This window comes from Varanus komodoensis, unplaced genomic scaffold (genome assembly GCF_004798865.1).
Source record: "Varanus komodoensis strain SLA01 unplaced genomic scaffold, ASM479886v1 scaffold83, whole genome shotgun sequence".
NCBI classification, from domain to species: domain Eukaryota; kingdom Metazoa; phylum Chordata; class Lepidosauria; order Squamata; family Varanidae; genus Varanus; species Varanus komodoensis.
The window spans coordinates 1,609,780-1,622,996 of NW_025336520.1; the positions used below are offsets into that span (position 1 = coordinate 1,609,780).

At 49.9% G+C, this 13,217-nt stretch overlaps 1 protein-coding gene across 11 annotated transcripts in view; it reads right to left on the minus strand.

Annotated features, from left to right (window-relative positions):
• NCAM1 (neural cell adhesion molecule 1) overlaps positions 1-13,217 on the minus strand; it is a 172,443-nt gene that overhangs the window by 20,678 nt on the left and 138,548 nt on the right. For 4 of the 11 annotated variants that reach the window (XM_044456272.1, XM_044456270.1, XM_044456274.1 and 1 more), the window contains one exon: positions 9,733-9,735. The exons of the other annotated variants lie outside the window; for them this stretch is intronic. In XM_044456272.1, coding sequence (XP_044312207.1) covers positions 9,733-9,735 — 3 coding nt within the window. The remainder of the gene's footprint in view (positions 1-9,732; positions 9,736-13,217) is intronic. 11 annotated transcript variants of the gene reach the window in all.

Sequence of the window (13,217 nt, forward strand, 5' to 3'; positions counted from 1 at the left end):
TGTTTTGAAAAACAGAATCTCTCTCCCCCCCCCACACACACATCCTTCCAATAATGATTGACAGGCCAGCGCAGCAGCAGGTCTTCTGTGATTAAAGCTCAGGGTGCTTTTAGCAAAGTATGCCATGTATACGTTTCCCCTTGCATTAGGCTATGTTATCAGGGATAATGGAAAATAAATTGCAGCTGTCAAAATAAATGAACAACCCTGAAAAGGAAAGAAAATTACGTGATGCATTTCCTGCTCTTCCTTTCATTATTCACAGCCTCATGTGCAATTTGTACTGTGCCACTGGGGAGTCTGTGAGGTGTGCTATTTTCAGCACAGGTGTTTCCAAACAGGTCTCGGGGCGCAAGGTGCTGGGAGCAACTGAACTGGAAGGCTTGGAAGCCCCCGGACAGCTGCTCAGTTCAAGGGTGATTCTACTGGTGGTGCAGGCATTTGGGCTTCTGGCCGGACACTCCCACGGCGGGGCTGCTCGCTTAATAACCACGAGGACCGTTCACAGTCAGTCCACATTGTCTCGTCTCCCTTACGCAGTTTCAACATGATGTGGACTGTGAAAACCACGCAAAGCAGGCCCCGGGCACCCTGACGGAGCGGACACGCCATGCTGCTCTTCTGTGAGTTATGCCCAATGCACAGGAGGGGGGCACGGATCCAGCACCCGTGGCAAATGACTCAGATGAGGAAAGGATTTTGAGAAGGGTGGGGATTTCTAAAAAAAGGAAATTCTAAAAGCACAACTGCAAACAATTCCAACAAGGAAAGGGGGCAGAAGACAACAGAGGAAGCCCTTGTGGCTTCGCAAAAAGCGTGGAGATGATCCGAAAACAAAAAAGAACATGCATGGGGAGTGGAGGGAAGGCCAGGTTGCAAGGGACCAATACAGGCAGGTAGCCCGGAATTGCAGGGCTGGCGTCAGGAAGGCTAAAGCTAGGGATGCACCGAGGGATGCCGAGAGGAACAAAAAGGCCTTCTTCAGATATGCGCAACGTAAAAGACAGAAGAAAGAAACGGGTTCAGTTACTCAATGAATATGGCAAAATGGTAGCAAATGACGGAGAAAAGGCAGAAGTGCTCAGTTCCTACTTTGGCTCGGCCTTCTCCCAAAAGGAGATCTATGAGCTTCCTGAAGGAGGAGGAGAAGAAGATGACGGAACAGGATGGCAACTCAAGATCAACAGACAAATGGTCAATATCATCTAATTGGGTTGTATGAGTTCAAATTTCCAGGGTCTGATAAACTCCATCCTAGGGTCACAAAGAACTGGCGGAAGAACTCTCAGAAAAACTGCCTTCTAGATCTTCAAGAACTCATGGAGGACGGGGGGAGTGCTGGATGACTGAGGAAAAGCGACTGCTGTCCAAGTAAGGAAAAAAAGAAGAGCCTGGGAACTACAGAGCGGTCAGACAGACATCAGTCCCTGGGAAAATTCTGGAGCAGAGTATAAAGCAGTCAGTCTACAAACACCTGGAAAACAGTGCAGTGATTTCTGGAAGCCGACGTGGGTTTCTCAAGAACAAATCCTGGCAGACTAATCTGAGCTCAATGTTCGACTGGGTGGCCTCCCAAGGAGATGGTGGGAATACTGTGGACATTCTCTACCTAGACTTTCGCAAGGCCTCTGGCAAGGTGCCCCGCGGCATCCTGATCTAGCAAACAGTGGGCCGGATGGTGCAACCATCAGGTGGATCCACAATGGGCTGCAACACTGGACTCCGAGAGTGCTCAGCAGTGGCTCCTTCTCAAGCTGAGGAGAGGTCGCAAGTGGGGTGCCACAGGGTTCAGTCCTGGGCCCAGTGCTCTTCGAGATTCCGATTAATGACTTGGATGAAGAGGGAATGTTTATCAAATTTGCAGGTAACACAAAATTTGGTGGGATAGCTAATACCCTGGAAGACAGAAAGAAGATTCAAGGTGTTCTTGATAGGTTGGAGTGCTGGGCTGAAAACAACAGAAAAACAAAATCAATCAGATCAGATGCCAAGTCCTGCACCTGGGAAAAAGAAACCCAATGCATTGTTACAAGATGGGGAACACTTGGCTCAACAATACTGCAAGTGAGAAGGATCTTGGGATTGGTGTGGATCACAGCTGAAGATGAGTCAACAACGCGATGTGGTTGCAAGAAGGGCAAATGCTATTTTGGGCTGCATTAATAGAAATATCACTTCCCAGAAATGTGAAGTACTGGTCTCCCGTTACTCAGCACTGGGTAGCCCTCGTCTTGGTCCTGAGTCCAGTTCTGGGACCAAATTTTAAAAAGATGCAGACAAGCTGGAAGGGGTTCAGAGGAGGGCAGCAAGGATGACCTGGGGACAGGAGGCAAAGCCCTGTGAGGAAAGACTGAGAAAACTGGACTTTCTTAGCCTTGAGAAGACTGAGGGGAGATGTCATAACACTCTTCAAGTACTTGAAAGGCTGTCACAAAGAGGAAGGCCAGGATCTCTTCTCCATCATCCCAGAGGCAGGACATGGAATGACAGGCTCAAGATCCAGGAAGCCAGGTTCTGGCTAGACAGCAGGAAAGAAATCCTGACAATGGAGCCAATGACCTTGGGAGTTGGTGGTCTCTCTCACACTGGAGGCATTCAAGATGCAACTGGAGAGCCCTCTGAGAGGGATGGTTTAACTGGGAGTCCAGCACCGAGCAGGGGATTGGACCCTCTGGCCCTTTCCATCTCTATGATCCCCTCCAGATGGGCTGATTAAACATATGAATATTCAGATGGTATAAAAATTCATGGGGAATAAATGGCGCCTCAAGGGCTGCTGACCGCAGTGACTAAACAGGGCCCCTGTAACTCAAAGCGAGTGGACCTCTGACTGAGAGCAGGTTCTTTCATCCCCCTTTTGGCTTTTCTGAAGGCGGCTCCTCAGCCGAAGGGAAGCTGGATGCTGGATTAGACCGGTGCTGGCACTGCTCCTGCAGAGCTCTTCCTATGTCTGTTGCCACATTTGCTGCAAGACAAATCCCACGGAAAGGGTCCGAGAGGCCCCGCAGCAGTAGATCATGACTGAAACCCAGAACTGCACTTCAAGAGCCTGCTCTCCAGAGGAGGGCGCGATGGCCACATTGCGAATCACACAGAAAGCTGGGAACTTCCAGCACCGCTTCTGTCAATTGGAGCTTGCTCTGCACCAGAAGGTACTTTTTATAGCAGTTCCCAGGTAGTCTAGGTTCCAAGTCCCTTTTCACTTTGAAAACTTCTTCACTGATTGCCGGCTGCAACGGAATTGCTCAATGCAACGACAGCAAAGCTGGTCGGACAGACTTTAGGCGAGGAGGCGTGAAAGATTCCAGAGCGAGCGTCGTTCGGAGATTTCCTCAGGCTCGCTGACCTTATCTTGCGTCAGGCAAAAAACTGGGAACCTACACAGTGGTGTGCGCAAGTTCCACGGAGTGAGCCATGAGGGATACAGCTCAAAATTCCCAGGCTGTGGAATGATCCAAGATGCAAGTCCCCCCTTGATGTGGGAGAGAGATCAAGGTTTCCAGGTGAGGCCGCAGTGGTACCTAGAGAAGAGCTGCATCCAGTTTTTGACTTCTGGCTTTGCAATCTCCGCCTTGGCTCTCCGCAAACGCCTCAGCCCTCAGAGAGGCTTCGGCACTTCCCAAAAGCCTTTGCGACAGAACCGCCATGGCCCTTTGCGCACCTTCTGATAGTGCGCCAGCGAATTATCCCACCGCCGTTCCGTTCCACGAAGAGCCCTGCTGGGCTGGGGCAAGAGTTGGTTGAGCCCAGCCCTGGCGAGCCGGGCGCCCGGCGTGTTCACAGTGCGGGAGTCGATCGAGCAGCTCCGAGGGGCAGCACCGCACACACGCCGCACACTTAGCTCCCCGGCTGTCTTCCTCCAGCCGTTGCTGCTGGGGCGGCTTCCCTGCAATCTGCTGCTCAGGGATGCCCCCGGGGGGCCGGCCCTGGAGGCCCCCATGCAAGGGTTGCCCCCACTCGCAGCACAGAGAAAAAAATACAGGCTGCCCACCGGACGGGCCGCGGCACTGGCATCCAGGCCTCTCTTGGTGCCGGCTAGGCATGGGGAGGACGCAGTGCCCACGTGACTCTGACGCACCAAGGCGTCGTGGCCATTTCAGGGCGAGCGCATCCAGGGCACCGACTCCGCAGGGCGGCTCCCGGCCAGAACTGCTGGGAACTCAGCCCAGGGCTTTCCACTTGCAATGCCTACACTTCCCCCTGAAGCTTTGGTCCCTCCCCAGTCACTCTCTCAAGACTCCACAGGCATTTAATCCAGGAACTCCGGCTTGACAGACACTATAAAGAATGAGCACTACCCTCACTTAAGAAGAGAATTATCACACTGCGGAGGAGCTTGAGCGTGGCTTTTTTTCAGCCTTGGCGTGCCTGCAAAGAACATTAAACCTCACAGCATGCAAACTGGGTTAAAAATACAGAACTTGGCGCACTTAAGCGCTAACCTATATGGCACCCCTGGGGTAGAACAGTGACAAAATTTGCCTTGCATTTGCTCTTACCATACACCTGAAAGGGTTTGAGAAGCCTGCAATCATCCCCCCAGGCCTGTAGGGGGCACTGTCCTTTCCATGATGCTGTCTGCCTTAAGAACCACCAGAACATCCCTTCCACACCCGTGTTCCACTCAGTGCCCTTCTGCCCCCTCACCCCCCCCCCAGTGCTTTCCATATAGGGAAATAATTTGAAGATGGGCAGTGATGGAGTTTAGTCAGCTTAAGGGTCTGGTTTACTGAAGAGCCCTGGAGGGGGAGGTGTTGAAGATGGAGCAGTGGGAAGGGAGTCCAGAGGAAGCTGGGGAGAAAGGAGATAAATGGGACACGATTTGTATCACGCAAAGACGTCTGTCACACGTTTGGAGCCTTTTCAGGATTAGAAAGAGTAAATTTGCAAATCTGCAGAGTTGATGCCAGGCATTCCCTCAAAAGTTCAAGTTCCTAAGTTCTTCAAAGCAGACACATTTTGCTAGAATTTTTGTCTCTGCCTGACTGAGATCTCAGAAGCCTGTGTCCTGCCAGCACCTTTTGACCAAAGGAGAAGACGCTCATGTTGGGAGCATCCAGAAACAGTGCCGAAACCTCCATTTCAGTAAAGCGGCTGCAAACAGCCACATACACACTGCAGTAGGTCAGTGCACAAACCTGCTTCGGGTGTGCGCTGGAGGGCTGGACAAGGCTGTTCTAGCTGGCCACCTGCAAGCCCCTTTGCCAACACCCCTTCGTCTCTGAACATTGAACTGGCTTGAAAAGGACCGCTGCAGCACCCCTACAACTTTAACCCGATGCACACATACCAAGGAGTACACTTCACTGAGCTTACTTCTGTGTAAATACATGCAAGGTTGTGCCAAGAAATGGTCTAAGATAGCTTCACATTACATGCATGTGTTTTGTATTTACACAGATCCACTTCAGAACTGTTATTTAATTCTGTTCGGGCTTTATGGTCACTGGACACAACCTCCCTCTCGACACAGCTAGTGCTGGTAGTATCAAACAGTGCAAAAACTAGAAGCATGTCTTCACTAGAGGATGCATGCCAGGATGGGCCCATATCAGGAAATATTTGGACATCATCACTGGGTGTCCTTGGCAACCAGGATATTTTTAACCCGATGTGCTCCGCTTAGCCAGAAATCATGGCACTGCTTCAAACTGTAAAAAGAAAAATGGTGATTATCTCAATATGCAGACTCATGTGGATTAGTACGAAAGAAAGAGAAAGAAAAAAGCCCATCTGTTTAATACGTTAGTAAGGAGGCTAGGCCCGAATGTCCCCCTACTCCTCCCAAAATGAAAAAGAAACTTCAGATGGTCTGAAAGTTTGGCCCAGTCTTGGCACGCGTGTTCTGCCAGGATGAACTAGTCAGCCCCATTTTCAAGTGTCACTCGCTGAAGAGATAGAGGTTTGCTATGAAAAGGTTTACAAGGAAATCATGCTCAGGACATGCATGTGAAACCTAACCAGGGTAGCACCTGGGAAACCAAGGTGGCAACCGGCGCGGCAAATGGTACCGCGTTTACCCGGAGCCTTAGGGTTCCTTCCGTTGCCCGCAAATTTATAGGAACGGAAGGCGCAGCCTTATGCACGCCAGGCCCCAAGGCTACTGTGCCCGCTTTGGTCTGTACTGACCGACTGCCGCTCTCCAGGCTTCAAGATACAGAAAAGTCTTCCCAGCCTGAGAAGGAAACTCTAGGAATTTGGGGCATTCTTAATGCAAAGCATGTGCGCTATCACTCGGTAACACTTCTCCCCTGAAATTTTGCCAATCATGATCAGAAAGCTCATTGGAAAATGCTTCTTTCCATGCGAGCTTCGCTGGAGAGAAGGTTTGTGCTCTGCGGAGGTTCACAGTCACTTTTAACTCTGTATTATGAGCATTAAGACATGGGAAAAAGAGAACTTGTACAGGAAACGCATCTCTAGCTGCAGTTTGGTGAGTCTGGGCAGATTTTGCTACTGACAGAGAAATGCAGGGTTAAAACAAAACACAGTTTGACAGTGATCACACAATTCTGCTGCAGCAGAGGACTTTCTGGAGCATTCTTAAGAAATTATTCTATTTCTCTTTTTATTTGCTCTAGTGCTCCAATCATTTCCAGGCATGATCTAAAGTGCTGGTTCTCACCTATAAAACCCAGGACAGTCTACAACCAAGCTACCTGTTTCTACCCATGTTCCCACTGGCAAAATAGCTTTAATTTAAAAAAAAAAAATCAGAAAGCTTTTCATGAATTCCTTTGTTTTAGAAGTGGCTTAAGGCATATTTTCCATAATTTAACTTTTAAGTTTACTGTGAATTTGCTGTCTGCCACTGGGATCAAAACATGGCTATTTGATTCTGCTCTAGTTTTATGGCATTTAAATTGATTGACTGCATTTTAGTTGCATTGCATTTTAGTAGTTTAGTTAGCTGCTTTGGGATATATAAATAACAGTTCCAATAAATAAATGCATAGACATAGAAGGTGCCTCTTCCGTCTCCTGAGGATAAAAAAATAAGCAGAGGCTCAAGGGTGACGTAAAAACACAGCCGCATGTGCTGTGCGATCTGGCACGGGCGCATTGTCCTTATTTATATGAAACGGGACAGGAGGCCAAGTACGAGAAGCGCAGCACATACGACATGCAGCAGAGTAACTCCGGGCCCCCCGTTTGTAGTGGCTGCTTTGCCAGAAAGGGCAAGCGAGGCTTCCCGTTTCCACGAGCTCCTGCACGAGTGTTAAAAGCCAGACCGTTTACGGTGTGGTCCAGCAATGTTCTGTGCTCTTCACATCCCCTCTTTGGATACGCATTATTTCTTAGCCTAACCTACTTTCAAGGCTATTGCCAGGATACACAACCTGTCGGAGTGTGACGTGGACCACGCACTTCACCCTAAGATCTTTGGAGAAAGAGTGGCATAAGAAGTGATAAAAGAATTGTGTCCTTTTAAAGAACAGAAAAAGCCTTCCACGTCAGCAAGAGCAAATGGAAGAATCATCCACTAAATAAACACAAAGTTATTCACCAATAACCAGGTTTAAACCAGCTTCTTGCTGTTTCTCATTTCTTCCATCTTAAATTTGGTTTGTTTTGAACTTGGAGGATTTTTGCAGCCTTCTCCCAAAGGTTGCTTTCTCCCAAATTTCACAATTTTTCTTTGATGTTTGCATGAAAAAAATCATATTCATGTATCTCTCTCTTCATAAATATATTTATCTAATACATTTTATTTGCATGCAATTGTCCTACAGTACTCCATTTCTGACCAATGTCCTCCCTCATATACCCACATTTGTATGTATTTTTAAATTGGGAAAATCCTTTGGAGAAGTGCATATTTCAAATGATAACAGAGTTTTGGTCTACACAGTGGTTCGAATGTGCAAAACTGGGCAAGTTCGCATCCCTAATCAGAGAAGTCCGAGAAAATACAGCGAATCATTCAAGCACCTCTCCTTTCCCAACCAACTTCAGCCACTGTGTAAAACAGATGCAAAATTATGTCATGACAAAATATTTGCCATAGTTTCAGACCATAACTGGTGCCCATCACGAGTGGATAGAGACATGAGGTAGAGAGAGAGAAAGGTGAAAGGCAAGGGCAGAGGGTTAAAACGATGCACAAAGAAATGAGATGGCTGGGGAAAAAGAACAAAAGGCTGTGCAAACTCCAGACAGCTGAGGGTTAGTTCTACGTGGATGTCGCCCAAACATCTGGAGGAGGAGAGCAGAATGGCTGGATGCTTGTCTCCATGCATGCGGCAATGGCCGAGAGGTTACTACGGTTAGTTTTCCTGGCAAGCTCCTGCTTCCGTGCTTCCTTTAACCAATGGCAGAAACCATCCAAGACGTGGAGTTCAAATGCGGGGGCGGGGGGGGGGGCATGCTGAATGGCTTGGAGGGTTTTCCAAACCAACGATTCCTCCCGGAAGCAGAAACGCAGGAGCGGTCCCCCTCTATGGAACGGTGAGCACAGAGTGTTAACGTGCGACCGCACTAGCTGCTCTGGGAAAGCCGTCCCATCGTGGCTGCCACCAGCTTTACCCTGGAAAGCAAATATGCTTCTTCCCCTTCACCAGTCAATTGTTTGCTCAACTGTGGTAAGTATTACGACTTCAATGCGGGTCTAGAAGTCTTCCAGTTTGCAAATCATTTTGTGTCAAGAGGCAGCCGGCAAATTCCTATCATTGTGGTGCTACTTCCGTTGCATAAATGATTGTGTCACTCACAGCTGCCTTCCGGTTTCTTCCGAAAGAGGGAATATATTTATAAGTCATTACCAACAAATGAGTTCTATAGCCTGGCTTTCAAATTAAGGAAAAGGGATCAAGCGCAACGCGATCTTGGATCTGGAGACAGCACAAGGGATAGCGCTCCGTATGAGCCTCTGCTCAGACTGGACGCCCCCGCATTACCCCCTCCCTGCTTTATCATCTCAGTGCGCTCGATGGCATCACTGTGCCCATTCCTCTGATTGCTCGCTGGCACTGGCAAGGAAATGAGGCTGTGAGAACTGAACCATGGGCAGAGAAGAGTATCGAGCTCTAGTCTGTAGAACATCAAGCTGGGATGTTGACGTTCCACAGACTAGCGGGAACGCTGTCTCAGCACAAAACCTCCGGGTGCTCTTCCAAAGGTGACCCAGCAGAGGGCCCCCTGCGAAGCACAATTCGATCTCCATTCCCATGGCTTCTCCTGGTTGCCCAGTGGACTTTAGGTTAGGCAAAGTCACCTTCAGCGGAGAATCCAGAATTCTAACCCTGCTCCTAAGAGAGCCATCCAGTGGCCTGGGAATCGGGTGCCCACACCAAAAAGATCTGCAACTCATCCTGAAGCACGTCGGGATGACATCTGTGTTTGCCAACATTCACATGTTCCATTTTGGTGTACATGGAAGTCATGTTATTATAAACTTATAATGTAACAGGCAAATGAGGCCGGTGACATTAACGGAAGCAAACGATTCAGCCCTGTTTGCTTGAAGAGCTGTACTATTTTCCTAGCCCAGTAAAGGGACAACACGATGGACTTTAGTTGGTTTGGCATGCAGACAGAATGTGTTGAACAAAGCTCTAAAAATAACAAAAGGTTATAGAAGGAAAATTTTGAGTGATGCGAATTTAGAGGTTCCTGTATAGAAAGTGTATGTATTTTCAAGGTTGGTTTTTTGGTTTATTTTTTTGGTCCCATGAAGAACTTGTTGACCAATCAGAACAAAGTTGTATTTTGTTGTTGCTGTGTAATTTTTACCTTCTGTTCACCAGCGTGGACGACATCGTCAGCACCATGCAAGCCACATGACAAAGTCACATGATGCGCACGCACATGATTTGGTTGAAAGGAAAGTGGAGGAGGTCACATGGAAAATACAAAAAAAATTAAAAAACTGATGTAAACAATGGGCAAAGGAATCAACAACATTCACAGATTAAATCAAAGTCTATACAAAATTAAATTAGCCATCCTACTGAAACACCAGGGGAGACAGTAAGAAATAAAAAATTAAATAAATAAAAGCCTGCAAACACAAGAATATTATTAAACAATGAAAAGCACCAAGTTACTACGGCAAGAAATTCAGTTGGTTAGGCAGAGCTGTGGGAATTGCATATTAACTGAGTCAGGAGAAGGGGAGCAAAAACATGGAGACAATCCTGCATCCTAGAAATCGAGACCCTGATGTCATCTGCAACAGAGAGCGAAGCAAAAAAGGGGGTGTGGGGGAAGGCAAGTTATGTGGAAAGAGTTTATCCACCCAGGTGGACCTGCGGAAAGAACAGCAATGGCCCCCGGGATCTTTGCAAGCGGACGGGCGTCTGCTTTGGATGAACGCTCCTCTCCCGAAGGAGAGGCCGGGAAAGCAAACCCAACGCAAGAGCAGATCCCCGCATCACCCTGAAAGCAAGAGAGGAAAACATGCAGTGCTTGTTGTCCAGCTACATGGGAAGAGTAAGTCCAGTCAGGCAGCCTAGAAATCCGCGTGCTTTGCTTCCATGCAGCGCCGGTTTCTACCATGCACTGACCAGGGACCAAGGGAAGCAGTCGACTTAATCTGGGAGCAAGTCTGCAGGAACAGCGGTATCAACGGGCTTTCAGGAGCTTGGCAGGTTCCAGCAGGTCCCTCCCAGTTGACTTAGCAACTGGTTGTGCAGCCAAGAACGCAGCCCAGCATTCCTTGGATAGTCATTGATTTAGATCATGGGCTGGCAGTGGTTGGAGGGTGGAGGACTCCACCACCCACGGGCGACTGCAGGGAGGAAGGCCAGCAAGACGACTGCTTCACAGGGCCAGACTAGAGGTTGCCTTAATGGTTAGAACCGAGTCGAGCTCTTCCTTACACGACGAGGGGCATGCCTCGGGGAGTGGGATTCTCTCACGGGGCGAGCTGGCCATGGGACAAATGTAGCTGCTTCTCCAAAAGATTATAGCAGTGTGAAGAGGGGGATTTTGGTCTCGCGCGCAGCAGGGGATCAATCCTCCTTCCCTGCCCCTGCAAGGGACACCCGGCCACACAGGCCTGCAGTGAGATAAGGAAAACCGAGGTGGGCCGATGCCTCGCGTGCCCCTGCCTTGAAGGCTCAGCTTTGGCCCGCCATCCTGGCAGACCCAGCTGACCTCCCTTCCCCACTTGGGAAAGAAAGGGAGAGGACGGTGATGCCACCAGCTGCACCACGTGCAGTGGGATCGGGAGCCTGCCCGAACAGGCCTCACGCCTCCCTCCAAAGCTGCCTGGGCCAACTCCCCCTTCATGCATTACTCCTGCGAGGAGCCAGGAGGATGGAGCTGGTGGCGCCGACCGCCTTCCCTTTAACCACACGGGGGAGGCAGGGTCGCGGTGTGACTCGGCTCCCCCAAGAGCGATCCAAATCAGACTAGGACGGGGACAATGCCCCCCCATTCCTGCCCTTTCCTGGGATTCCACCATTTTGGGAACTGCGTGGAGCCAGGGACGGGGAGAGACTTACCTCCTGGCGCCAGGAGGAGGTCTCCTGCCAGAGCTGGTGAAGCACAGAAAGGGGCAGCCTAAAATCCACCCAGAAACACGCTTTGGGCAGCGGGGAACTGCTGCAGGGTGGGTGGCAGCCTGAGGAGCGTTCAGGCCTCGGGTTATTTCTCCCCAGTCCTCTCCCTCACCGTCTCTGTGCCCCACAGATGTCCATCCCCCCTTGCCGGTGCCCCTCGCCTGATCCAGATTTACACTGTGCAGGCAATCGGAAGAGAAGACGGTTGGAGAGGCGGGAGGAGGACGCTCAGGAGGGACACCAATCCCATCAACGCTTCACGTTAACGCCGCTTTTGTAATGCAATCGCTGCATTTGAGCGGCCTAAGGGAAATGGAAGGTGGAGGAGCTGCTGATGCATCCTCTCAGTAAGATGCTGCGTGCGACTACTCGAGAGGATACGCCGTGCGCACTCATGGGGATCCGGCATTATCTGCCCGCATAATCCACCACCTCTTCCTTCTCCATAATAACTGTGCTAGAATGAAGGGGAAAATCACACTGACTCAGGATGTGGGCAGCCCACGAGAATTACCTTGTAAAAGGCCCCACTTGTCTGTCTGTCTGTCTGTCTGTCTGTCTTCCGTCCTTCCCTGTAAAAGGCCTTCACTTCCCTCCCTCCCTCCCTCTCTGTCTCTTATAATTTATAAGCTGGCTCAGACTAGTCCTCCTGTGCCCAGTGGCTGAGCCTGGGTACGGCTTTGGCGACCCCGTGTTGCACGGGGGGGGGGGGGGGGGGGTGGTGGTCACAAGTGTTTGGGCATCTTGGTCTTGGATCGGAGGGGTCAAGATGTCTCCAGCTGGGGCTGAAACCGGGACTCGATGCCAGAGCGAGCATCCAGGTAGCCAGAATGTTGAGCCTGCTGCCTGGGGCCATGCTGGGGGCGCTGCACCTCGCCAGGCCAGCCAGGGCGTGCGGTTTGGGGCGCCAGGAGGGGTTCTCCTGCCGGAGTTGGCAAGGACGGCATTGGCACTCGCTCAACATAGCTCTGGGCTGATGCAGAGGAAGTGCGGAGAGGAAGACTCCGCACCTAAAACGTTCTCCCTGGTTTCACTTGGAAAGCAGTCCTGGAATTTGGCTGATAGGCCAGTTCAAAATGCTGCTTTATTGCCTTCCTTTCCACATGCACACTGCTTTAAGGTTTATTTCTTTTGATTTTATCACTCTACCCCAGACCCCCAAGTTATGAATTACCCTTCTCCCCACCATGGTCAGAGAGTTCCTCATTCCAAACCTCCATGCTTGAGAATATCTTAAATCCATTTTATTCTAGCATGCATTTTGGAAAAATGGGAATATTGGGGTGTGGGGTTCCTATGGAGGGGTGCTGTATTCCTAAGGTTTTAATGTATTGCTTTAATTAGTGATGCTAACACCAAATGGGGTTGTAAGACACTCCCAGCCCCTATGAAATGCAGAAAATGCCTCTTGAAATAAGTCAAGTCAACCAAACTGTGCCAGTCTTTGCTCAGAAAGGACTGATGGAGTCCAGGTTTGGGGCTGTGAACCGGACTTGATCCTTAGGCTTCTGTGCCGGGGAATCCAGGGGCTCTGTGCCAAGGAAGGACCACCTCCTTCCAGCTCCGTTCCTTTCCTCTGCTATCCAAGCAGAAGGACACACCTGTCTTTCCAAGAGGCATAAACCTGAGCCTCACTGGGAAAATGCAAGGCAAGAGAGGCAGAGTATGTTACCAGCTTCAAAAGCTGTGGCGAAATTGGAATTCAGTGTGCGG